The 26,085-nt window shown below is 52.0% G+C and overlaps 2 protein-coding genes across 3 annotated transcripts in view; both read right to left on the bottom strand.

The window, feature by feature from the left end:
* Positions 1 to 1,029: 1,029 nt before the first annotated feature.
* Positions 1,030 to 2,939, bottom strand: PYY (peptide YY). Of its 2 annotated transcripts, XM_045489113.1 has the most exons (4): positions 2,180 to 2,314; positions 1,650 to 1,837; positions 1,447 to 1,527; positions 1,030 to 1,278 (listed from the first exon to the last, which is right to left on the bottom strand). In XM_045489113.1, the coding sequence occupies exons 2-4, from the start codon at positions 1,835 to 1,837 to the stop codon at positions 1,254 to 1,256; spliced, it is 294 nt and encodes a 97-aa protein (XP_045345069.1). In that variant the 5' UTR covers positions 2,180 to 2,314; the 3' UTR covers positions 1,030 to 1,253. The 2 variants fall into 2 exon arrangements, with proteins under 2 accessions (XP_045345069.1, XP_045345070.1); XM_045489114.1 differs by lacking the exon at positions 1,030 to 1,278 and having other exon boundaries at positions 1,443 to 1,527; positions 2,180 to 2,939.
* A 64-nt stretch (positions 2,940 to 3,003) lies between these two features.
* Positions 3,004 to 26,085, bottom strand: part of TMEM101 (transmembrane protein 101) — a 43,015-nt gene continuing 19,933 nt past the window's right edge. The window contains exons 4-5 of the mRNA XM_045489112.1: positions 7,368 to 7,471; positions 3,004 to 3,151 (exon numbers count right to left, since the gene is read on the bottom strand). Of these exons, the coding sequence (XP_045345068.1) occupies positions 3,019 to 3,151; positions 7,368 to 7,471 (237 nt within the window). The 3' untranslated portion in view covers positions 3,004 to 3,018. The remainder of the gene's footprint in view (positions 3,152 to 7,367; positions 7,472 to 26,085) is intronic.

Consider the following 26,085-nt stretch of genomic DNA (forward strand, 5'->3'; position numbering starts at 1 on the left):
TTTGGGCTTCAATCCAATGCTCCGCCACACCCCCACCCCCAGCTCCCTGCCTTGGGCTTGTCCGTGTCCTGCTGCCCCAGAGGCCCAGGTGAGAACCCACAGATGGAGGAGGCTGTGTTTGAGCGGGCAGACATAGGCCTGTCCTTCAGGGGTTCCTCAGACTTAGCAGGGAGACCGGGCACAGCAACATGGACAGAACAGAGCAGCAGCCATGAGAGCTGGGCTGCCTCAGAGGGAAGTGTGCAGATCAGGGACAATCAGGAAGGCTTCCTGGACGAAAGGGGCTGGGAAGGAAGGGTATCAGGGAAGATCAGCCTGCAGGCAAGCTCTGGGATTCTTCTGTCATCCGTACAGAGTGGTCAGGGACTTGGGTCAGACTCCAGTTCAGACGTCCCAAGCGCCTTCAGCCTTCAGTGTCCAGTCTAGAGAAGGCCGGGGTGGGGGGCAGCACTGGAGGGTGTCCCCATAGCCTTGTCGCTAGGAAAGCACAGTTAGTGACTTAGCCATGGAGTGGGAATTCAGCAACGTGGGGGAGGGCACTGCTAAGGGAAGGGCACCTTCCACACTCCCACTGCCCCTCGTGCCCAGGGAATGGGAGATGTGAGAAATGACCCCTCCCCCTAGCACACATACACCCACCTCAACCCCGCCCCCTGCCCCATGACTTCCTCCACAGTCCCATCTTGGATCCCATCTCTGCTCCCAGCCACTCTCCTAGGCTGCCTCGCCGGCTCCCTTCCACCCCAGCCCCCCATCCTGTCCCAGCTCTCCTTCCGGCTCCTCCCTGCCCCTTGTCAGGAACTTTCATCCTGCCCCACTTCCAACCCAACAGGAGAGTGCCACCGAGGCTCCTTGCTTGGGCCACAGTGTCTTCTCTTAGCTCAGAGCCCAGGGGAGCTCCCAGCCCTGTCCTGGGAAGTCTTTTGTCTGGGGCGCCCAGTCTTCTCCGATCCTTCCCCCCTCCCCTCCCCCCCAGACCGGATGCCACCTCCACGAAGGAGAAGGGAAAGGAAATACGCACACATTCCGTTTCAGTGAAATTTGCTCTTTATTTGGGGACCGGGGAAAGACCACACACAGCCCTCCAGCCCAGGGGCCGGGGGCACGGAGAAATAGGATGAAGACCCCATCCAGCACCCCCACCCCCTCCCAGGCACAGTAGGCAGCGAGAGGAACCCAGGTTCCGGGGTCAGGAGCACACATGCAAACGAGGTCGGTGCAGTCGGCATGTCTCCCAGGAGGCCTTGGGGTCGTCACCACATGTACGCGCCTTCTGGCCTGTAGGACGGAAAGGAAAGGAATCGCCCAGAGCCGGCCTCGGATCCAGGCGTGAAAACGCCAGGTGGTGGGGCCAGGGTGGGGGCTCCGTGGGGCCGCACATCCCAGACCGAGCACTAGGGGACAAGACCGGTGGCCGGGGGGGGAGGGAGGAGGAGGGGCTTTTACCGTGACTTGACCTGGCGGTCCTCGCCGTCGGGGAAGAGCAGTTTCGAGAGGACCGCTTCCGGGCTGTTGCGTTTCCCGTACCTGGGGGCGGGGTCGGAGGGGGCGGGGTCAGGCGCGGGCACGCCCGGGGGCGGTGGGGGCGGCGGGGGCGGCGGGGGCGGGAGCCCCAGGGACCCGGCTCCGAGGCCGGCGCACGCGCTCACCGCTGCCGAGTGACCAGGTTGAGGTAGTGGCGCAGCGACGCGTAGTAGCGGCTCAGCTCCTCCGGCGACGCGTCTTCGCCGGGAGCCTCGGGTTTGGCGGGGTAGGCGTGGACCAGCGCCCCCAGGCAGGCGAGCAGGGCCAGCAGCACTGTGGCCACGGCGGGCCACGGCCGGCGCACGGTCACCATCTGGAGAGGGGGCAGTGGGTCGTGGGCCAGCCCCCGCCTCGACACCCGACGGCGGGAGGCGGCCTGCCGTCGGGGCCCACGTTTCCCGGCCTGTGCAGGACCGCCAACGGACCGAGGCTCAGCTGCTGGCTCGCCGTGTGTTCTGCGGCACTGCCCCATCTGTGCCTCAGTTTCCCTGTCAGAGAGGCATAAGCCCTGCCGGCCTCCCAACCCCCGCCCGTGCTAGAGATAAAGGGCTATGCTGGCCACTCAGCCCCAGTTTCCACCATCCTAGCCTCAGTTTCCCCACAAAATAGCCCGGGTTCCCCGGCAACAGGCCATTCCTGGTCCCGGGCCACTCACAGCGACAGTTCTGGAAGCGGAGATGAGCAGGTGGAAGGCGAGAGGAGTCCCAAGGGCTGGACTGCTGCAGGTCGGGCTGTGGCCTCCTCCTCTGCTCAGCGCTTTCCCTGCGGGGCTTATATCCCCGGCCTGGGAAGGGAGGGGGAGTCCGAGGAGGGGGGTGGGGAGCTCGAGGCATGGGGAGGGCCCTTCCTCCTCCTTGCCTCCACCCCTGCCAGACCGCTGAGCTTCCACCCAGACAGTGCGTGATGTCTCCACCTTGTAGGAGATGAGGGGGCAGCCGCCAGGCTCAAACTCAGACTCTGGACAGAGCCTGAGCCCCATCTTCACCCCACAGCCCCCCAACAGCAGGTGTAGCCTCCTGAGGAGGTGAAGCGTTTGTATCTAGACTCCTGAGGCAGCCCCTAAGGCCAGGGATGAGATAGTATCTTCCCTAGCCTGCCCATGGGTGGGAATAAGGGACAGAGACCGGACCCTTGACCTCCAGCCAGTGGGACCTGTGACCATTCCGTGGAAAAGGCAACCTCGCTCAGCAATACCTTGGAGAGGGGCCGAGGAGTGGCAGGATCTGTGGGGAAAGCCTCTTTCTACTGGAGGTGGGGTAGGAGCCATGACCATGATTCTTGACCTTTATGATCCTGGAGGAGAGGCCTCTCTGGACACCCCACTATGTCCCTTCTCTGTGAAAGAGTTGGGAAGAGCTGAAAGGAGGCAGAGGCCAGTCCCCCCCCCCCCCCAGAAGCAGCTGAGTCTGCCACCTGCACATCCAGCCTGACACACACAGACCCCCCCCCCCCCCGGCCCGAGCAGGCCTGGCACAGAGATCCCTCCAAAGCAGTTCACCCCTTCCCCGTCCAGGTGTTATCCAGGCTCTGCTGTCTTCTCAGGTTGAGTGATGCCCATGCACGTGCCACTCTCCCCAGCCCATTGCCGTCTCCACCCGGGTCTGAGGCCGAGATCCTCGCCCAGGGCCTTTGAAAGAAAAGAGGAAGGACCCACTGTTTATCAGGCACCTACTGTGCACTGCGCAGAACAGGATTTCAGCGCGACGACACAATGAGCTGAGTTTATCCCCGTTTTACAGATGAGGAAACTGAAGCTCTGAGAGAGGAGGGAACCCAGGATGCAAACAAGAGGAAAGGGCCGGGGCAGGGCCCTCTCGGCCGAGGGGCGGAAAGCCTCACTACCTGGAATGATCAACCACAGGGCTCAGAAGGTGGGCATGGGGGAAGGGGAGGGGAGGCTTATTTGGGGGCCTGCTCCCCTTTCGGAGAGGCCAGCCGCATCGGACCTACCTGCCCCCATTGGAAAAAGGGGGTTGTTGGGGAGTCTCTCCATAAAGCCCTTTCCAGGTCTCCCCTCCCCCATCTGGCCAGAGCCCCCAGTGCTTCCCTCCGTCCCATGGGCCCCTGAGGGCAGGAGGGGCCATCTTGGTTGTGGGCCAGCCCCTCCGCCCTCTAGGACAGATGGCTGTGGGTGTTATTTTTAGAGCTCTCTCAAGGTGGAGAGTCTAAGGCTCCCTCAATCATCTTTTTACAGGTTCAATCACCTGCACTCTCCGGAAATGGCTCCTTATCAACTAGTCAGGCCCCACGGGCCCCCGCACACCCTAAGAAAGGCCAGGGCAGCACGCTGAGTGTGGAGGCGAAAGAGGGCATAGACTCTATACTCAGAGGGAGGAGAAAAATCATTCACCTCAAGGGCAGGTCTTGGCCCTGTTCTCCAGGAACCCCAGTCTCAGAGGAGAGTCATAGCCATACCCTTGGGGATCCCCAGTCCGAGGGGAGGGGAGCAGCAGTATCACTGGGGAGCCCCAAACCAAGGGAGGAGGCACTCCACGATCCACGTAGAGCCCCAGTCTGGAGAGTTCCCAGGACACAGGGACAGGGAGGAAAACCGAAGGATAAGCCTGGGTCCAGTTGGGGGAGCGGACAGCAAAAATAAAAGAACACTCTTCCAGATGGCCATGGAAAGAAAGAGGCAGGTGCTCACCCTTGGGATGGAAAGGACAGCCAGGGGGGCTGGTTACGGCAGCTGTAACCCAGGGGTCAGAGCCTGGACAAGACCCTAAGGGCTAAAGGGGACAAGGATATCTGAGAGTATGGGGGTTGGGGACACAGCGGCACCAGCTGGGGTGGTAACAGGGGGTTTCTAGTGTACTGATCCCAGGCAGAGAGAGATGATAGGGATTATGAAATGCCCAAAGGGAAATGGTGGGCTTCCTGGAACCTTCTCATGCCTTCAGGAATATGGAGTCTGAGAATAGGTGGGAGCGGAGGAGAAACAGAGGAGCCAGAAGGCACTGGGGAAGGCCCAGATTCAGGGTACCACCCCTAAAGAAGTCGCTTCCCTCTTTATGTTTAGAGTGAAAGAGAGAGGGAGCTGAGAAGGTCCCTCAGGGGGGACCGGGAGCCAGCCTCCCACACCACACAAACCTCCCTCCGTCTCGCCCCGCCCTCTGATTCCACTTCCCAATTACAGGGCAAGCCGATTGGTTCATTAATCACCACCTCCTCATTGAAGAGTTTATTAACTTGTTCATTAGTGGGGAGGATGTCTCAGCCCTCGATCAATGGGCTCAGTTACCCCCCCACCCACACACCCGCCACCATCACTGACCCATGACTCAGTTGCTATTAGACATGTCTGGGAGGTGGGGGGACTGATATTCATAAAAGGAGAAACTACAAAATAATGGTTATTGTAGACTTGCGGCCAGCATCTGCCTCCAACCTGTGCTCAAAGGGTAGCGGGGGCAGAATCACTGGGGTTGCCTTGATCCCCATTCCCAGAATACCTAGCAAGGCCAATGCAGGGATCAGGGAGGCCAGGAACTTGGACCCCAGCTGAGCAGTCCCCTTACCCAGTGGGCTCAAGGGTCACTCATCAAGATAAGATGACCCGTGCCATGCATCCCCAGAGGCTTAGCATTCTGTACCCCACTGCACCACGCACCCACTGTCCCCCACTTTCCCCCACACAAAGGCTCTCTGTGATATACCACATACTGGGCAGTGCTAGACCACTGCCTTCCACCCTCAGCAAGACCTCAGGCCCAAGGTCCTAGGGACAGCAAGTTGCCATGCAGTAAGAGAGAGTCAATCCTCATTCAACAAGCCCTTATTAAGCCCCTCCTCAGTGGCAGGCACCATGACGAGCACAGAGGACAGAGCAGTGAACCAAAAGGCAAAATCCTTGCCCTAATGGAACTTACATGCTAGAGGCAGGAAATACAAAATCAGTAAATAAACAAGAAAGCGTGGAGCATGTCTGATTATGAGAGGTGCTATAGGAAGAAGTCAGGGTAAGGGGGATAAAGAGTCCTGGGGTGTACAGGGCTTCCTTTATGTTGGGGGGTTAGGGAAGGCCTCACCTATAAGATGGCATTTGAAGGAATGCCTACCTTCTTTCTACCTTGGGAAGAATGTTCCAGGTGGGGGAAAGAGCAAGTGCAAAGGCCCTGAGGTAGGAGTGTTCTTGGCAGTTTGAGGAGGGCAAGGAGGCCCATGTGGCTGGAGTGCAGTGAGCAGTGGGGCTGTTAGAAGGAGAGATCAGGGACGCAGGAGGGGACTGGATTATGTAGGGCCTTGTTGCCTGCTACGAGGACTCTGGCTTTTGCTCAGAATGACATGAGAGCTTCAGTCCAAGGAGTGACATGGTGTGACTTAGGTGCTTTTTTTTTTTTTTTTTAAAGATTTTATTTTACCTTTTAAGTAATCTCTGCACCCAATGTGGGGCTCCGACCCACAACCCTGAGACCAAGAGTCGCACACTCCACCCACTGAGCCAGCCAGGCACCCCTGACTTGGGTTTTGAAGGAAGCATCCTGGCTGCTGTGTTGAGAATAGACTGAAGGAGGGCAAGGTCAGAAGCAGGAAGGCCCTGGGGCTCCTGGGTGGCTCAGTTGGTTAAGCGTCTGAGTCTTGGTTTGGGCTCAGGTCATGATCTCGAGGTTCGTGAATTTGAGCCCTACATTGGGCTCTGCGCTGACAGTGCAGAACCTGCTTGGAATTCTCTCTTCCCCTCTCTCTATCTGTCCCTCCTCTGCTTGCTCTGTCTCTCAAAATAAATAAATAAACTTTAAAAAGGGGCGGGGGCGCATTGCCTGGGTAGCTCAGTCCGTTAAGCATCTAACTTCAGCTCAGGTCATGATCTCACGGATTGGGAGTTCAAGCCCACGTCAGGCTCTGTGCTGACAGCTCAGAGCCTGGAGCCTGCTTCGGATTCTGTGTCTCCCTCTCTCTCTGCCCCTCCCCCGCTCGCACTCTGTCTCTCAAAAAAAAAAAAAAAACATTAAAACATTTTAAAGAGGGGCGCCTGGGTGGCGCAGTCGGTTAAGCGTCCGACTTCAGCCAGGTCACGATCTCACGGTCCGTGAGTTCGAGCCCCGCGTCAGGCTATGGGCTGATGGCTCAGAGCCTGGAGCCTGTTTCCGATTCTGTGTCTCCCTCTCTCTCTGCCCCTCCCCCGTTCATGCTTTGTCTCTCTCTGTCCCAAAAATAAATAAACGTTGAAAAAAAAAAAAAATTTAAAAAAAAAAAAAATTTTAAAGAAGAAGAAGAAAGAAAAGAAGAAGGAGGAGGAGGAGGAGGGAGGAGGGGGAGGAGGAGGGGGGAGGAGGAGAGAAAACAGGGAAGCCAGTCAAGAACCTGCTGCAATAATCCAGCTAAGACTCGATGGTGTTACGGATGCACACACACACACACACACACACACACACACACATACATTCCCCATAGGTGTACATTCCCCATGACTTGCAATTATGTCCGGACAGTGCTGACAACCTTTCATCTAGCCAAGAAAGTCCCCTGGAGGAGACAGCAGAAAATCAATGGGTGCCAACAGTAGCTAGGCAGTGGACCTGTCTGCTCTCTGATTTTTAAGGCTCCTCATTTATTAGTCCATGTGAAACTCTCCGTGTCACCTTGATGACTAGCCGTAGCCCAGGAAAACATTGGCTACCATGATGGTGCTTATCGAAACGCAAGCTTGTTCATTTTGTCACGAGTGTAAATGTCCTGTTGCCTAAAAACACTCTGGCTCTTGGCCAGAGTCAAGGCGTGAAGCTGTCACACCTTGGATTCTGGTTATATATCTAGGGGGTGGGTTGGGGAGGTAGTAATGGCAAGAAAGAAAGGATTTTCACTTCTTACAACAGGAGTGCTCCTAGGAGACCTTCCCTTACCCAGAGTTGTTGGTCCTTCTATAAAACACAGCGACAGATGCCTGTGGCATGGTGGATTCCCAAGACCCAGGCTTCTCTCTGGAACAGGTATCAGCAAAGTCTCTCTGTAAAGGATCAAACAGTAAATATTTTAGTCTCTGTTCAGCGGTTCAACTTGGCTACTGTAGCACAAAAGCAGCCATAAAACTATGCAAAAGAAACGAGCGGGCGTGGCTGTGCTCCAATGACACTTTATGTGTGGATATTAAAGATTGAATTGCACGTCATTTTCACGTCATGAAATATTCTTCGATTGTTTTTTTCAACCGTCTAAAATGTAAAAGCATCCATTGTGAGACCATTTGTACTCAGGACGTAACCAAAACAGACCCGCGGAACCACAGTTTGCCGATCCCGTGGTCTCAAAAAGCAGGTACTTCAGTTGCCCCACCCCGGGGTTGAGTTGCTTGTTTACCAAGACTCAGCTGGATCTCCGAGCCTCTCTCAGCCAGGTATACTTGTCACTGTAATCCTATAATCACATAATCCTATTACCGTGTAATTCAATTAAATATTACACAAACTAATGAAATGTGATGCGCTCACTTGAAAGAGTCACTTCCTTGAAAACTAAGTTGGGGGCTTTGAAAAGACTGAACGGAGAATTGCTGAAATGTTGAATTAGGCTCCGGCCCCTGCCCAGAAGGCCTGTGCACACCCCCCCTCCCACCGCATAAATGCTCCTGTTCCTGGGGATGAGCCCCCGGCCTGAGTCCGGAACGTCTCGGGGACCTACAGTCACAGGAGGCCCGTGCTGCTGGTACAGAAACTCGGGTCCTGAAAGTGACGTGATTCTGGGAAGAAGCAATTCTAACCCAGGCCGTTTGAGACTTTGTATCTGTGACTCTGGATGTCTCACGTGGTGCCACCCAGGAAATGGCTGTTGAATCAGCGAACGAGCGGGAATATTAAGTTAAAATATTGGTGCAGCTGCCTTAACAGAAACCAAATAATGGGAGCTTAAATACCAGGGAGGTTTATTTCCCTCTCATAAAAGGGTCTGAGCTGGTGGATGGTCCAGAGGTAGGGCTCTGGTCCTGGCTCTGACCCACAAGGAGCCCAGGCACCTTTTGTCTTGTTACCCCAAGATTGTTGCATTCATCTGTATGCTGGGAGAATGCTCATTCCCCGCATCCCCCCCTCCCCCATCCACACTCCAGCTCATGGGAATGAGAAGAGGAAGTAGAGAGCGAGGATTTTCCTTTTAAAAAGACAATGGTGGGGGCACCTGGGTGGCTCAGTTGGTTGAGGGGCCGACTCTTGAATTCAGCTCAGGTCATGATCCCAGGGTCATGGGATCGAGCCTAGCATGGGGTTCCGCACAGACAGCATGGAACCTTCTTGGGATTCTCTCTCTCCCTCTGCCCTTCTACCCCTGCGCGCTCTCTCTCTCTCTCTCTCTCATAATTAATTAAGCGAGGAAGCTGCACATGTTACTTCGGCTCCTACTCCAGTGGCCAGAATTTGGTCACGTGGTCATTCTTCACCAGGAAGGAGGCCAGGATATGAGGTCCTCACCATGAGGATATCATCTTTCCCCCTCACCCCCCGGTTTTAACCCCCCTCTGTGGTGTTCTCCAACCTCCACAGCCAATGCTCTGATTCTCCTGACACCAGGTGGGTGCTGGACAAGTTGACTCAATTCTGATGCGAACTACGTCAGGTTGGCAGGGCTCCCACAGCTGACGGGTCCAGTCTCACAGAACTGCCCCCTACTTCAGACGCCACCGAAAGTCCTGAGCCCCTTGGACTGCTTTTTTTTTTTTTTTTTTGTAATGTTTATTTATTTCTGAGACAATGCGAGCGACAGAGTGCAAGCAGCAGAGGGGCAGACGGAGGGAGACACAGAATCTGAAGCGGGCTCCAGTCTGAGCGGTCAGCCCAGAGCCCGACGCGGGGCTCGAACTCACGAACCGTGAGATCATGACCTGAGCCGAAGTTGGACGCTTAACTGACTGAGCCACTCAGGCGCCCCGAGCCTCCTGGACTTCTGATTATAAATCTGGGACCCCCACGGCCCTCTCCTCAGGTTTGACAATTTGCTAGAATATCTCAAAGAACTCAGGAACCCACTTGATTGACATTTCCTGGTTTATTATAAAGGATGTTCTAAAGGATACAAATGAGCAGCCAGACAACAGGGACGTAGGGGAAGGTGTGAAAGGGTCCTGAGTGCAGGAGCCACTGCCCTCCTTGGGGATGGGGGTGGGGCCAGAAGTTCCAGGCTTCCCGGCAAGGCTTGGCGTCTCTGTCGACCAGCCCCCACCCGAAGCTATCTAGAGGCCCACTCACCAAGAGGCACCTCATTAAAACAAAAGATACTCCTTTCACCCGGGAAATGCCAAGAGATTTAGGGGCTCTGTCTCAGGAGCTCGGGACGAAGACCAAATATATATTTCTTATTATGCCACAGCCCCCTGTGCTAAGAATCCCCAAATCTTTGTCACCTGCTCCTGTGCTGAGCGCCTGACCCATATGACCCTCTGTCCCAGACGTATCCATTTGGTTGTCTCCCAGTCATCTAGAACTCCATGTCACCTAGAGAGCAAAAATAATGATTCAGGGGCCCCCGGGGGGCTCAGTCGGTTAAGCGTCCGACTTCGGCGCAGGTCCTGATCCCGTGGTTCACGGGTTCGAGCCCCGCATCGGGCTCTGAGCTGACAGCTTGGAGCCTGGAGCCTGCTTCGGATTCTCTCTCTCTCTCTCTCTCTCTGCCCGTCCCCAACCTGCTCTCTCTCTGTCTCTCAAATAAATAAACATTGAAAACAAATAAATAAATAATGAATCAACATTTCTCAAGTGCTGCCATACATGAGCTCCGTCTCCACTGCAGACATAATTAGCCCCATTTGGGGGGAAGATGGAGTTGAAGCGCAGAGAGGTCAAATCGGTAGCTGGCCCCTGACTTAACCCCCAAATCTCCAGGGATCCCCATCGCTTCAGGCAGCGGCCCCGGAAACCACAAATGGCTTGAATGACTCTTCGGAAGTCTGGAGACAGAACCGTGCAAATCAAAGAATGAGCAGCAGGTCTCGGAACTGGGGGGGTTGGGAGGGGAGCCACAGAGGAATTCTTCATAAAGGGTTTAACTTTATTCTGTGATATTCCCCTGGAATAGGAAGAAGCCAGTTGAAATCACAGCTGAGGGGGCGCCCCCCGCCCCCTTAATGCTTGTAGAACACATTTTATCCATCGGTATAAAGGGCCACATGCCGGATATACTGGGTTTTGGCTTACGTTTGTCGTTCAACAATACGTCGCAGACCTCCTTCTGTGCCAATAAATATACACCCAACCCTCCCCACAGCCCCCCCCCCATCCCCCTCACCTGCCCGATTGTTTTCCACAGCACTTACCACTTTCTATCACACTATATAATAACTTATTTATTATGTTTATCGTCTGCCTACTTGCAACGGGCTGAATGTCTGTGACTCTTCAAGATTCGTATGGGGACGGGCGCCTGGGCGAGGTCATGATCCGAGACTCACGAGATCCGTGAGTTCGAGCACCGCGGCGGGCTCTGTGCTGACAGCTCGGAGCCTGCTTCGGATTCGGTGTCTCCCTCTCTCTCTGCCCCTTCCCTGCTCGCATGCTGTATCTCTCTCTCTTTCTCAGAAATAAAGAAACTTAAAAATAAATAAATGACATTTTTTTAAAAAAGAGAAAAATATTCGTATGTTGAAATCCTAACCCCCAAGGTGATGCTCTTAGGACGTGGGGCCTTTTGTGGGGGATTAGGTTATGAGGACTCATGAAGGAGACACCAGAGAGGTCCCTCAGCCTTTCCACCACATGGGTAACATAACAAGAACAGTCTTCATGAACCAGGAGGGGGTTCTCATCAGACCCTGCAGCTACCAGTGTCTTAATCTTGAATTTTCCGGGGACGCCTGGGTGGCTCAGTCAGTTAAGCCAAATTGAGGAAGCCTGGACACGAGACAGCCGGGAATCCAGAACGTGCACTGCGGTGACGAGAGAGATCGCCCACAGAAACGCTCTGGTTCTGCCTCGAGGGGCGAAAGGGAGGGTCTAACACTCAGAGTAGTGCAGCCCCTGGTTTTCTCTTCTGCCTCTCTCCTGCCCCAGCCCCCACCCCCACCCCTCGCGACAGTTCCATGGCAGTGGCAGTGGTGACAGTGAGCCCCCTGACACCTTAACCTCTGAGGGAGGAAAACTTCTCCCTCTGATCAAAGAGCTACGGTCCCAAGGGGATAGGGGTGAGCCTGAACCCCGGGCACAGTCCCAGGATGTGTGCAGCAGAGAGGGTGACTCAAGCCCCCCCCCCCCCCCCCGGAGGGACGAAGTTCTCCCCCCCTGGAGAACGAAGAAGGGAAGTCCCGGGAAGTGAGAAGCACGAAAGAAATCACACACAGGGCCGAGCAACCTGGCCAAGTTGTTCACGAGCTGAGCTCACCCCCTCAGCTGTACTCCATGGGTCGGGCCCTGAGCAGTAAACCTACGGTTCTTCCAGAAGGCAGGGAGAAATTGTGCTACCAAAAAAAAAAAAAAAAAAAAAAAGTTTGAAGAAATAATGGCTGAAAACTTCACTTCCCAGATTTGGCAAAAGACCTAAATTTACAGATCCAAGAACCTCAGCAAACCCAAACAGGACAAATTAAGATCACACTCATACCCCTGAAAGCCAAAGCCAAAAAAACTCTTGGAAGCGGCCAAGGAAAAAAAGTTGTTCATCAGGAAACAACTATGCAAACGACCTCATATGTTTCACCGGAAACTGTGAGACCAGAAAGAAGTGGAATAACATTCTTCCAGTGCTGAGAGAAGCTGTCAACCCAGAATTCCATATCCAGTGAAAATATCTTCCATAATGAAAGTGAGGTTAGGAAAACCTCAGCGAGGGGCGCCTGGCTGGCTCCGTCAGCGGAGTCTGCAACTCTTGATCTTGGGGTTGTGAGTTCGAGCCCCACGTTGGGTGCGGAGGTTACTTAAAACCTTTAAGGGGCGCCTGGGTGGCTCAGTCGGTTGAGCTTCCGACTTCGGCTCAGGTCAAGATCTCGCAGTCCGTGGGTTCAAGCCCCACGTCGGGCTCTGTGCTGACAGCTCGGAGCCTGGAGTCTGCTTTGGATTCTGTGTCTCCCTCTCTCTCTGCCCCGCCCCCTGCTTGCACTCTGTCCCTCTCTCTCTCTCAAAAATAAACATTAAAAAAATTTTAATTATAAAATAAAATAAAATCTTTATAAAAAAAAGAAATTTTCAGTGAAAAAAAGAGCTAAGAGAATTTGCGGCTGGCATATCTATGCTCAAAGAGTTGCTGAAGGAAACTCTTCAGACAGATGTCTAAAGACATGGGCATTTTCTCCTAAAGTTAAACTTTAGAACCTTTAGACCCTGTATGACCCAGAAATCCCATTACCAGCCATTTATCCTAGAGAATACACGTGTCCACGCAGAAGCCTGTACATGAATGTTTACAGCAGCTCTATTCATAATTGCCCTAAGCTGGAAACAATCCGGATGTCCTTCAACGGGTGACTGAATGAACAAGTCACGTTACATTCGTATATTGGGATATTTACTACTTAGCAATTAAGAGGAATGAATTCTTGAGATGCAGGATAAATTCGATTAATGCCAATGGCATTAGGCTGAGTGCACAGGCTGTCTCAAAAGGTCACATACCGTGTAATTCCAGTTATAGGACATTCTCAAAACTATGGTGATAAAGAACAGATCAGGGGCTCCTGGGTGGATCAATCAGTTAAGCCTCCGACTTTGGGTCAGGTCATGATTTCATGGTTCATGAGTTCGAGCCCTGCATCAGGCTCTGTGCTGACAGCTTGGAGCCTGGAGCCTGCTTCGGATTCTCTGTCTCTGTCTCTGTCTCTCTCTGCCCTCCCCTACTCACTTTCTCTCTCTCTGTCTCCCAAAAATAAATAAACATCAAAAAAAATTTTTAAGGGGCGCCTGGGTGGCTCAGTCAGTTGAGCGTCTAACTCAATCTTGGCTCAGGTCATGATCTCCTGGTTCATGAGTTCGAGCCCCGCATCAGGCTCTGTGCTGACAGCTCGGAGCCTGGAGCCTGCTTCGGATTCTGTGCCTCCCTCTCTCTCTGCCCCTTCCCCGCTCATGCTCTGTCTCTATCTGTCTCTCAAAAATAAATAAATGTTTAAAAAAAATTTTTTAAGTCAATTTTACCGTATGTTAATTTTTTAACCACTTTCTTAAAGTTACTATCTCTAAAGAGCTCAACACAGTGTGTGGTAAATAGTAAGCTTTCAAAAAGCACTCAAATAAATTCCTGTCTTTTCAAAGCCGAGGCACCTGCCCGTATAAGGAACACAGGAGAAATGCCGGCTGGGGGCGACTTAAAGACCAGGAGAATATCCCGCTTCACTGGGGTCTGTGCCTTCGTGAGGTCACCCCCTAGGTGGTGTCCCCAGATGATTTTGTGCAAGCAGACGAGAAGCGGCATGAAGATTTATGATCATCAGGTGCAAACGGCTCCCAGGAGGAGGTGAAGTGAGAAGGCACAGACTGTGGGGAGAGGGTCCAGGTGCATTTAGAGAGTGTGGGGTCTTCTAGAAGCTCAGAGTTCAGCTCCAGAGCCAGGCAAATCCTGGTTCAGACTGTGCTCCTTCCGCTCCTAGCCTCCGTGGCCAAGCTACCTCATCTGTGAGCCTCGGCTTTGTCATCTGTGAAAAGTAGATCGTAAAACTAGCCATAAAGTGTTATGATGATTTAATATGGTGTCTGTAAGATGTTCGGCACCGTCGCCAGCTCGTTGTAAATGCCCGATAAAATGCTACGTTTTATGGCTATTATTTGCAATAAAGAGATTGGCAGGATACACCCTAAATGTGAACAGAGAGTTATGTTTTGTGGAGGGATTTTTTTTTTAAGATTTTATTTTTCAGAAAGCTCTGCACCCAATGTGGGGCTTGAACGCACAACCCCGAGATCCAAAGTCACATGTTCGTCCGACTGAGCCAGCTGGGGGCCCCTTATTAGGAATTTTTTTTTTTTATCCTCAACATTTCATTACCAAAAAACTTCAAAGTGGGGCGCTTGAGTGGCTCAGTCGGGTTGGGCGTCCGACTTCGGCTCAGGTCCTGATCTCACGGTTTGTGAGTTCGGGCCCCGCGTCGGGCCCTGGGCTGACAGCTCGGAGCCTGGAGCCCGCTTCGAATTCTGTGTCTCCCTCCGTCTGCCCCTCCCCTGCTTGCACTCTGTCTCTCGCATTGTCTCAGGGATAAATAAACATTAAAAAAAAATTTTTTTTTTAAAGAACAAAAAACAAAAGTAAAACAAAAAAATTTCAAAGTTACGGCAAGTTGAAAAGACCGTTCAGGGAATGTTCTTAGTGAGATCCAGGATGCTTTTTCTTTCTTTTTGCTTATCCATAGTTTGTAATTTTCTACAATAGACATATATTGCCTGGATAGTGAAACATAAATACAAGGAAGGGGAAAAGGAAAAAAACAAAAAAAACAACAACTATGAGGGAGAACAGGACCAAGGACAGAGTCCCATGGTTCAAAGTCACTCTCTCCCACCGACAGCCTCTGCTGGGCCATCAACTGTCTTTAGAAACGGCCCCACATCTAATTAGCAATTCTTTCAGCCATTGGGCCATTTCACCCATACATCACCCTCGTGTCCACGGGATGTCAGGAGAGATTTTGGCCAAGCGCCTTGCTGAAGTCCAGACACAAGGAGTCTATAGCACCTCCCCCACCTCCGTCCAAGTAATTCCATTAATGAGGCAAATCAGATCAACCCAGAGTAATCTGTCCTTAGTGGTTTCTGATCATGTCTTCCCCTCCACACACTTGCACACCAGGGGTGGTGGAAAAGGCACGGATTCTGGGGTCAGACCGGTCTGGGTTTGAATCTCGCTTGCATCTCAGCTGGGTGACTTTGGGAAAGTTGCTTGACCTCTCTGAACCTCGCTGCACAAAGGCAATAACAAAGCCCGTGTCACAGGCTTCTTTTGATACATAAAAAAATTGGATACACCTGTCTCCCTCCCCATCCAAACTGTGGTCTCAAGGCCAAGGCCTGGGCTTCCTATCTCTGCACCCCTCCCCCAGTGCCCAGCAGAGAGGGGGTCCCTCACCCCAGCCCCTGACACCCAATACCCCCTCCACTCCTCTCTCTACATCTCTGCCCCCTGCGTCTCCCCCTCCCTCTCCAGAGCTCTCGCCAATTCCCTTTCCACACACCGTCCTCTCCTCCCTCACCCAGAACCTCTGGCATCTCCCTGTCTCCCCCTTACCTCCCTCGCCCAGCCCAGTGACAGGCTTCACCCCTACTCCATTCCACGTCCCCTGTACAGCCCGTGGCCTGCTCCGTGGCCCTCGGTGGAGTGGTAAAGTGCTGTCGACTCATTTGCTCAATCACTTGTTAGCAGCTTCATTAGTTCTGAGGGCTCCGTGGAAAGCCATTAGTGTGACTCAGTCTGTGTCATCCATGAGGGGAGCGGGGAGGAGACAGCAGAGCCAGGGGAAAACAGAAAACAACGCACCATCCGCCCTCCTGGCGCCTCTCGGGGAGACCGAGGCCCAGGCCAGCTGCGCGGAAACTAGGGTTCCGGGGGCCTCTCCTTGACACCCCCTTGCACCTTATGAGACACAGGGGCTGCTGTCCCCAGCCGGGAGGACCCTGGCCTGAAGCCCGTTCTAGGCCAGCTGCCCCGGCCACAGGCACCACAGACCCGCCCAAACTTCGTATGAAGGGCCATCTTTCTGGGGAAGAGCAACCACGGCTCCCATCAATATTTAAAGCCCCCCACCCTCCCCGAGGTCACCCCCACTCCTGCTCTGTGGCTGGGCGCCCCCCCAAAAGCATAGCCCTCAACACCCTGCATTGGAAGGGCAGAGGTGTTTGCCCATCTGACGCCTGGATTGTGGGCACCTCGCCTACAGTGCCCTTGACTTACTTCTCTCCATCGGGGCGTCCAGCCCAGTGCCAGGCTGGGAAGAGCCTCAGTAAATGTGTGTTGGACAAAGACATGAATGAGTCTCCATTTCATAGACAAAGATATGGGACACAAAGAGGTAAAGTGACTTGCCTTCCCTGACGTCACCCAATCTTAACCAGCTGGGCCTGATCAAGGACTTGATGAGGAGATCACCACATGCTCATATACACTACTCTATGTCTACAGTGTGAACGGTGCCCGAGATCCGATGCTCTTGTGCAGTGCACAACCTGTATGCTAGTACTTGGTGGCTTTGCTCTCAGGCAGGAGTCGGGCAAAAACAGAAGGTTTAGCCAAGGTTCTGGCCAAAGCAGGAGTACTAAGGGAACAAAACAGATTTGGGCATGTGGCAGAAACACGTGGACAGTCTTTCAAGCTAATGAGATGTCAGTAAGGCGTATGCCTGAGGCTGGGCCAAGCTAGATTCTGTGCTCAACTGGGCATCTGGGCTCAACACCTAGGACCAGTCTGTTCAGTAGGCTTCCCTGGTCTGGGGGCAGCTGCTCATTTTGACCTAGATAAGACGGTTTGTCCCTCAGACAACCTTGGGCACAGGGTGAACTAAGAAGGAGAAGAATGGTGGTGGCACCGAGTGTGTCTTCCAGCATCGTGCTGAGGTCCTGAAAGCAGCTGGAGGTGGAAAACAGGGAGCCAAGGAGGGTTTAGGGGGCAGAGCTACAGCCCTGGGATGAAGGAGGCAGAGAGAGGGCGTGGTCACCTTCCAGGGGCTCTCCCAGGGAGGCCCCTCCCCAACTTAGCCCCCAGCTCTGGAGGCTGATCAGTGTAGCACAGACCCAGCCCTGCCAGGACACATACAGCCAGAGGCCACTGGCTTTTGGGACCCCACGGGTCTGGGTGCCTGGCCCCCAAGGAGACGAAGGTGAGACCTGATAGCGAGGGGTGGATTAATCCCAGGGGCCTGGCTGGAGGCGACACTGCTGGGTGTGAGGGTTGTTACTCCGCGAGGGGTGGGGGGGTGTTCATACATCAGGGGAAGAGTCCTTCAGATGCCCATCTGTACCCACTGCCCACCCTCCCATGCAAGCACGCACCCAGTTCTAGCCCTCGGGGACCTAGATGCTGCAGAGGGACACCCGCGTGCCGGTCCACCCACTCCACACCCTTCCCACCCCTCACCCCACACCCTGCCGGCCGCTGGCTGACCTCCTCGACGGTCGCACGCACGCCCCACCCTCCCCGGGGGTCCTGTGCGCCGGCTGCCAGCCCGAGGCGAGCGGCAGGTGTTTGCACAGCTAAGTGGCGTCTGTGTACAGAGCCGGAAAGCTGCCGCGCAGCGCTTATCTCCCGCAAACACATTATCTCCCGCAACAACATCAGCGCGCCGTGCCCAACCCCTCGCCCCGCCGCGCTCATCCGGCCAGCGCTGATAAGGACCGGAGGGAGCAGAGGGCACCCCTCACTTCCCGGCACCCCGCCGCCTCCGATCGGCCCGCGGATCCGGAAAGATGATGGGGTCACAGGAGGGCCCCAACCCGGGGAGGCTGGAGCCTCCCCAGCGCCCTGCGTCGCTGCTGCCCTGCTCCCACCCATAAGCCCTCGTCCCTCCTCTCCCAGGGCCTCGGCTACCAGCCCTGTCTGCCCTGAGCCACCTTCCCCTTGTGGCAGCGACGACACAGCCAGGGACCCATGTCTTGACCTGGATTCCCAATGGGTGGGAGCAGGAGACTCGTCAGGAATTACAGTAGTAGGAGGAGGTATGTAATTTGATCGAGGCTTAACTGGGCCGCAGGGCTGCCTGAGAAGCATTACAAGCATCTGATTTCATTTTCCCAACAATTCAGGGAAGTAGGTACTGTTATTATTCCCATTTTGCAGAGGTGGAAACTTACTTAGGTTCGAAACCTTAGCATATGGATTTGAACCTGGCACCCTCTGAACCCAGAGCCTACCCTGGCCTCCTCCTCCTAAGAGACCAGCGAGTTAGTCCAGCCTCCGCGGTTAACCGAGTTCACCGAGGAAGACGCCGAGGCACATCGGGGGAGGCAGCTGGCATCTGGATGTCGGGCACACAGTCGGGGCGCTGAGGTCACTGAAATTGATCGCCTAAGTCTAGGCCGACGACCTGGCCAGATCGTTAAATCTCGATTTTGCTCTTAATTAAATCCAGTCTGGTTGCATGAGGCGGTGGTTCTGGGCATGACTTTGTTACTCTTCCAAACTTGTACGAAAGTGCTTATATGACTTTCATAACGAAAAAGGAAAAAGCCCTCCCAAATACAAAACAAATAAAATAAATATTTTAAAAACTGTGTACGTGGGACTACGTTAATATGGAACACTTTTCTATCTAATAAAAAAAAACGAAGTGAAAAGGCAGGCTTTGAAATTAAGAGAATGTATTTACAACATATAAAACTAAAGAAGCATTAATTAAGATCTGGAATATATGAAGAGTACCTACAAATCAATAACAAAATGACCGAGACCCCCGTTTTAAAAAGCGAGCAAAGGTGGGGCACCTGGGTGGCTCAGTCAGTTGAGTGTCTGACTCTGGGTTTCCGTTCAAGTTATGATCTGATGGTTTGAGGGATGGAGACCCGCATCGGGCTCTGGGCTGACAGTGCAGAGCCTGCTTGGGATTCTCTCTCTCTCTCTCTCTCTCTCTCTCTCTCTGCCCATCCTCTGCTCAGGTGCTTGCACGCTTTCTCTCTCTCTCTCTCTCTCTCTCTCAAAATAAATAAATAAACTTCAAAAACAGTGAGCAAGGACAATAATCAAGTCACCAAAAAATGTGAAAAATATTGATTCTATTTCACCATTAATCAAAAGAATACATATTAAAAGAAAGAGATACTTTTTTTCTTATTAAAAAATTGGGGGCAAAGATTTTTTTTCAATGATAATACCCAGTGCTGCCCAGGCTATGACCAGCCCCTTTGCAAACACTGGAGATGAGACCAGCAGGAGAATTTTCAGAACGCTGGCTTAGGGCAATGGGTGTCTACCTTTTATCCAGGTTTCCATTTCTGTGACGGTAACAGTAGATATAGCCAGAGGTTAAGTACAAGGATACTCAGCACAGTGGTAATTAACAAAACACACACAAAAAGGGAAACACAAAATTCCCAAATGTCCAACAATGGGTAAACTATGATACATATGAAAGATGTACAATGTTAATGGAGCCATTAAAAATCAGTTTTGAAAATTGTTGAACGACATGGAAATATTTAGGACATATGCTTACAGGTGAAAAAAGCTGAGTACAAAAAAAAATTGTAGCGGCACCTGGGTGGCTCAGGCAGTTGAACATCTGACTCTTGCTTTTGGTTCAGGTCATGATCCCAGGGTCATGGGATCGAGCCCCTGGCCGGCTCCAAGCTGAACATGGAGACTGCTTGGGATTCTCTTCCTGTCTCCTTCTCTCCCTCTACCCCACTCACTCTCTCTCTCTCAAAATAAAAACTTTAAAAAATTGTATAGGGGTGCATGGCTGGCTCAGTCAGAAGAGCATCCGACTCTTGATCTTGGGGGTTGTGAGTTCCAGCCCCATGTTGTGTGTAGAGATTATTTAAATCAATTTTTTTTTTAATTAAAAAAAAATAGTACATACAGAAAGGCTCAAAGTCCCTCTCTCTCTCTTTCTCATATATATATATACATATATATATGTATATATATACACACACACATACATATATATACATATATACATATGTGTATATATACACACATATACGTGTATATACATATATACATATATGTGTATATACATATATACGTGTATATACATATATATACACATATGTGTATATATACATATATACACAAACACATATGCGTGTATATGTACATATATGTATATATACATATATGTGGGTGTGTGTGTATATATATATATGCCTATACATGGAAGGAAATCCCTCAGAGATATTCTATACATAAAAATGTCAAGGATAGTTGTCTCTTGGGATGGAACTACAGGTGATTTTTTCTTTATATTTTTACGGAATTTTTATAGTTTGCAATGGATATTACTTTTATAATCAGAAAAGTTGTAACTGAGAAAATTAAAAGCAAAAGAAATAAGAACACAAAAAAATGTATAATCCATCAAACATTGTTCTCTTTGTTTTCTCGGCACCCTAGCCCGGGCCAGGGAACCGTACTTTTGAAGTTTGCTCTGGGGGAGGAGACCCCACTTCCTCCTCCCAGGGCCCCAGACTTCCTGAAAGCTGCCCCAGGCTGGTCACCTCCCCTCGCCGCCCCCCCCCCCCCGCAGGGACTTCTATCCTGGCCCACGGGTGTCTCACCCGAACCCCACCTGCTGCCATCCCCTTCTTTCCTGCCTGCCTTCTGCATGGTGGGAATTCGTCCTGTCCCCCAGCTCCCTGTCCCCTCTCCCTCCATCTTGTCGGCCCAGGACTATAACTTAATGTCTTCCACTGACACCTTCCTACCCTAGTCCCAAAGCCCGGCCCTCTCCCCCTCCCCCCTGCAGCCTCTAGCCAGGAATGAGACCTGAGGAAGGACCAGAGCCCAGAAGGGCTGTGGTCTCAGCAAGGAAAGCGCCTGCACCAGGCTCAGTGCCTGGGAGGAGCAGAGACTCAAGATTGGCCAGGATTGGGCAACACGGTGGGCCCTTGGCCCATAAAGGGAGGTGAGCGCCCAGGCATACGTCTTCTTCTCCTGAAGACATATGCCCAAGTGTCTGTCCCAGAGGGATGGCATTTGGGGTGTCTGAGGAGGAGGCTAGGTGCCCCCATTGCTCCCGTGGTTCTCCCCGGGTTTCTTGCAGTCCAAAGGGAAGAGTCATTTGAGGACTGTGGCCCCAGACAGGCCTAAAGTGGAATCTCAAGTCTATAGCCCACTGATTTTGCCTCTCTGAGCCTCAGTTTTCTCACCTGTAAATGGGAATAAGAATAATACCCTTGCAAGGTCATTGTAAGGAGCACAGAAAATGGAGCAGAAACACAGAGGAGGTGGCCATGAACCCGACCCACGGCTGTTACGCCTGCCCCAGCACTCGGAACCGTGTGCCACTGTCAAGGGAGCCTGCGCGCCCCTGCCCCTCCATCCGGTGCCCCGCTCGCAGGTGGATGCACTGTTGTGCCCAGCCACCACAAACTGGCTTTCGAATCCCAGCTCCGCGTGTCTGCTGCAAGCTAGGCACACTGCTAAGCATTTTACATTTACTCCCCATGGCCATCCCATAAGGTCTGCATTGTCAGCTCCGTGTTACTGATAAGGAAACTGAAGCTCAGAGAGGTTAAGCAACTTGCCCCAGGTCCCACAGCAGGTAAACGGATACCAGGGTGGAAGCTCAGGCCAGTCTGGCCCCAGGCCCAAGCTCTTTCCTCTGTCTCAGGCCGTCCTCCTGGAGCCAGACGCCCGCACGTTCCTCCTCGGGCCTCTGTGTCCATGCCTGTGGGGGTCAGCAGAGATGTAGGTGACTGTGGTCCTGAAGCCATGTCTCTATTACCAATATGCCCAGACCGTGCAGAGCTCTCCCCGCCTCCACCCTTATTAATTGCACCAGGAGCCACCCCAGGAAATCAGGCCTCCCTCCCTGCAACCCCTGCTGCTCTGTGGCTTAATTACTTCTCCTCCTGGCTGTAATGAATGTCTCTGAGCCCCTGAGACAGGAAACTTCATCAGGAACAGCCGCCTCCATGATTCAGCCCTGCCTACCCCAGCCCTGTCCCTTTGGACCCAGACAGCGGCTCAGCCTCTGCCCCATCTCCGACCTAGTCCCAGCTTCAGCTACAGAGGGCATCTGGGGGTGGGAGGCTCCTTCTGGCCTTCAGCCTCCCTGCCCCCCCCCATGGAATGCAGGCCCTAAAACCAGACCACAAGGGGTCTGCCCCAGACTGGGGGCGCGGGGGGGGGGGTTCCAGATCCTCAGTCCCTCATCCAGCAATCTGCCCAGAGGCATTGGAGCAGACAGCTCAGAATGGCAGCTCCTCCTGGTTTTCTGCACACCCACACCCGCGGGGGGCAGCACAGAGAGATCATTCTTTCCTCTTATTCATTCATCCCACATTCCAGGAGCACCTATTCTGTGCCAGTCCCTGACCCAGGCACCGGGAACATGACAGGGAGCAAGGCAGACAAGATGCGTGCCTTCTAGGAACCTATGGTCCAGCCAGAACAAAGCCCAAAACAAGGGAACAAGCAGATAAATAAAACTACTCTTGACTCTTGAACGACATGGGTTTGAACTATACGATCCACTTACTTGCGGGCCTTTTCAATAAATACAGTACAGCATTGTAAATGTATTTTACATTTCTTCTTTATGATTTTCTTTTTTTTTTTTTTAATTTTTTTTTTCAACGTTTATTTATTTTTGGGACAGAGAGAGACAGAGCATGAACAGGGGAGGGTCAGAGAGAGAGGGAGACACAGAATCGGAAACAGGCTCCAGGCTCTGAGCCATCAGCCCAGAGCCTGACGCGGGGCTCGAACTCACGGACCGCGAGATCGTGACCTGGCTGAAGTCGGACGCTTAACCGACTGCGCCACCCAGGCGCCCCATATGATTTTCTTTTTTTAATAATTTTTCTTCTTTACGTATTTACATCTCTTCTTTATAATTTTCTTTTTTTAATAATTTTTTTCATTTTTTAAAGTTGCTTTATTTTGAAAGAGAGAGAGAGAGGGAGAAAGAGAATGAGTGAGGGAAGGGCAGAGAGAAGAGAGAGAGAATCCCAAGCAGGCTCTGCGCTGTCCGTGCAGAGCCCCTTGCGGGGCTCGATCCCATGAACAGTGAGATCATAACCTGAGGCAGAATCAGGTCTCAGACGTTTAACCAACTGAGCCACTCTGGCGTCCCAATAACATTTTCTTTTCTCCAGCTTACTTTATTGTAAGAACACAATATAGTGTAATTATAACACACGAAATATGTGTAATCGACTGTTTATGTTATCCATAAGGCTTCCGGTCAACAGTGGGCTATTAGTAGTTAAGTTTGGGGGGAGTCAAAAATCATACATAGATTTTTGACTGTGCAGGGGGTTGACATCCCTAACACCCGCGTCGTTTCAGAGTCAACTGTATTTTTTTTAAGTGACTTTTTTTTTTTTTCAACGTTTATTTATTTTTGGGACAGAGAGACACAGAGCATGAATGGGGGAGGGGCAGAGAGAGAGGGAGACACAGAATCGGAAACAGGCTCCAGGCTCTGAGCCATCAGCCCAGAGCCCGACGCGGGGCTCGAACTCACGGACCGCGAGATCATGACCTGGCTGAAGTCGGACGCTTAACTGACTGCGCCACCCAGGCGCCCCTTAAGTGACTTTTTAAAACATTTTTTTTAAGTTTATTTTGAGAGAGACAGAGACAGTGCAAGTGGGGGATGGGCAGAGAGAGAGAGGGAGGGAGAGAATCCCCAGCAGGCTTCACATTGTCAGCGCAGATCCCGACTCGGGGCTCCAACTCACAAACCATGAGATCGTGACCTGAGCTGAAACCAAAAGTCAGACCCAGAAGCAACTGAGCCACCCACATGTCCCAGGGGTCAACTGTATTTATAGGGAGGGGGGAAAAGTGGGAGCTGAGATGGAGTGATAGCTTGAGTAGCAGGGATGGGCAGAGAGAGAGATGCCACATTCACTTCCAGCCCATCCTGTTCAATCCCTACATCAGAAGTCCTCCAGCCGTCTTCCCTACATCCTTCGTACTTCAAGGCCAACCCGTGGTCTTACTGGATTATCACCTCCAATCACCCAGGGCTTCGGCTACATACCCACCCTACCTATCACCTCAAACAACCGGAGGGAAAAGAGACGGTCCTCGGTGTGGGAGCCTGAGCCACCATGTCAGGAAAGGGGACAGCAGAATGAAGACAGTATTCCCTGCAGCCACCCAACATCCCCTTTCTGTCTCTCCACCCTCCCACTGGGGTCCCCAATCCCCCCACCCCCTGCCCATTACTGAAGTAATTTCTTTTTTTTTTTTTTTTTTTCAACGTTTTATTTATTTTTGGGACAGAGAGAGAGAGACAGAGCATGAACGGGGGAGGGGCAGAGAGAGAGGGGCAGAGAGAGAGGGAGACACAGAATCGGAAACAGGCTCCAGGCTCTGAGCCATCAGCCCAGAGCCCCGGGCTCGAACTCACGGACCGCAAGATCGTGACCTGGCTGAAGTCGGACACTTAACCGACTGCGCCACCCAGGCGCCCCTACTGAAGTAATTTCCAGGCAGACTCAAGAGTTACACGTAAAAGTAAATTGAACCATAGAAAATCGGGAAGAAAGAACAACCAGACCTCTCGAGGGAAGAGAGCTTTGTGAGTATAAAGAAAGCACGGGACGAAATCACAGAGAAAGGTCACCAACCTTGCCCACAGAAGCGTTAAACGCATGTGTGTGTCATAAACACGTAACTGAAATTACGCACGAACCGCTTCTCTTTGCCAAGCCCACTTCTCACCCGTCCTAGATCCAGCCGGCAGGGAACTTTCCCTCACCTCGCCCCCACCCTTCACCTTACCCAGTGTGGATTGGCTGTTGCCCCTGAATGTTCCCCCCCCCCCCCCCCCCCCCCCCGGCTGCTCCATGTTCTATCAAAGCACAGATGAAACTGTGTTGTGCGTGTTGGTTTCTATTTCGATCCTCGTGCTCCGTGGGCATCTGGACATCTTATTGATTTTATAATCTCCATGCCCAGCACACAGAAATACTTTACAGAGTAGAATTAAGTTTTTTACTGAATATCTGTTATATTTTCTCCTTCCCTAGGTTTGTTTGTTTTTTTTTTTTTTATGTAGCAAAAGACACATAACAGACATCAGAAAAATACACATAATGCAAAATTTACCACCTTAATTTTTGGAGGAAACACCAGCCTGTTTCCATAGCAGCTACACCGCTTCACATTCCCGCCAACAGCGCACAGGGATTCCAATTTCTCCGCGTCCTCACCGACACTTGTCATTTTCTGGTGTTTTTGTCAGTAGCCATCCTAACATGTGTGAGGTGGCGCCTTGCTGTCATTTTGATGTGCATTTCCCAACCAGTCGTTTTTATTTTTATTTATTTTTAAAGATGAAATTTATTGTCAAATTGGTTTCCATACAATACCCAGTGCTCTTCCCAACAGGTGCCCTCCTCGATACCCATCACCCACCCTCCCCTCCCTCCCACCCCCCATCAACCCTCAGTTTGTTCTCAGTTTTTTAAGAGTCTCTTATGTTTTGGCTCCCTCCCTCTCTAACCTCTTTTTTTTTTTTTTCCCCTCCGCCATGGTCTTCTGGTAAGTTTCTCAGGATCTACATAAGAATGAAAACATATGGTATCCCTCTTTCTCTGTATGACTTATTTCACTTAGCATAACGCTCTCCAGTTCCATCCACGTTGCCCAACCAGTCGTTTTTAAATGAAAGAGCCAACAGACTAAAAAAAAAAAAAAAAAAAAATCCATATGGCAGATATGAGAAGGGGTTGATATCTTTTTTTAAGTTTATTTATTTATTTTTGAGAGGGAGCATGAGCAAAGAAGGGGCAGAGAGAGAGAGAGGGAGAGAGAATCCCAAGCAGGCTCCATGCTCTGTGCGGAGCCTGACTCAGGGCTCGATCCCACGACCGTGAGATCATGACCTGAGGCAGAATCAGGACTCAGACATTTAACCAACTGAGCCACCCAGGCACCCCAGAAAAGGCTAATGCTTTATATGTTAAGTGACTATACAGATCTCGAAGTAAAACATTAGGGTCCCCAAAAGATAAATGGATATGAACAGACAATTCCGAAAGAGGAAAGGTAACATTG

This window comes from Leopardus geoffroyi, chromosome E1, assembly GCF_018350155.1.
Source record: "Leopardus geoffroyi isolate Oge1 chromosome E1, O.geoffroyi_Oge1_pat1.0, whole genome shotgun sequence".
NCBI classification, from domain to species: Eukaryota; Metazoa; Chordata; class Mammalia; order Carnivora; family Felidae; genus Leopardus; species Leopardus geoffroyi.

What these genes read in the sequence shown, in the direction of transcription:
- PYY (XM_045489114.1), bottom strand. Translation starts at nt 2,503, where the DNA reads ATGGGGCTCAGGCTCTGTCCAGAGTCTGAGTTTGAGCCTGGCGGCTGC. An exon ending in CCGCTTCCAGAACTGTCGCT is followed by an intron (nt 1,838 to 2,179) that starts GTGAGTGGCCCG and finishes CCCCCTCTCCAG; the next exon opens with ATGGTGACCGTGCGCCGGCC. An exon ending in AACCTGGTCACTCGGCAGCG is followed by an intron (nt 1,528 to 1,649) that starts GTGAGCGCGTGC and finishes CCCCGCCCCCAG; the next exon opens with GTACGGGAAACGCAACAGCC.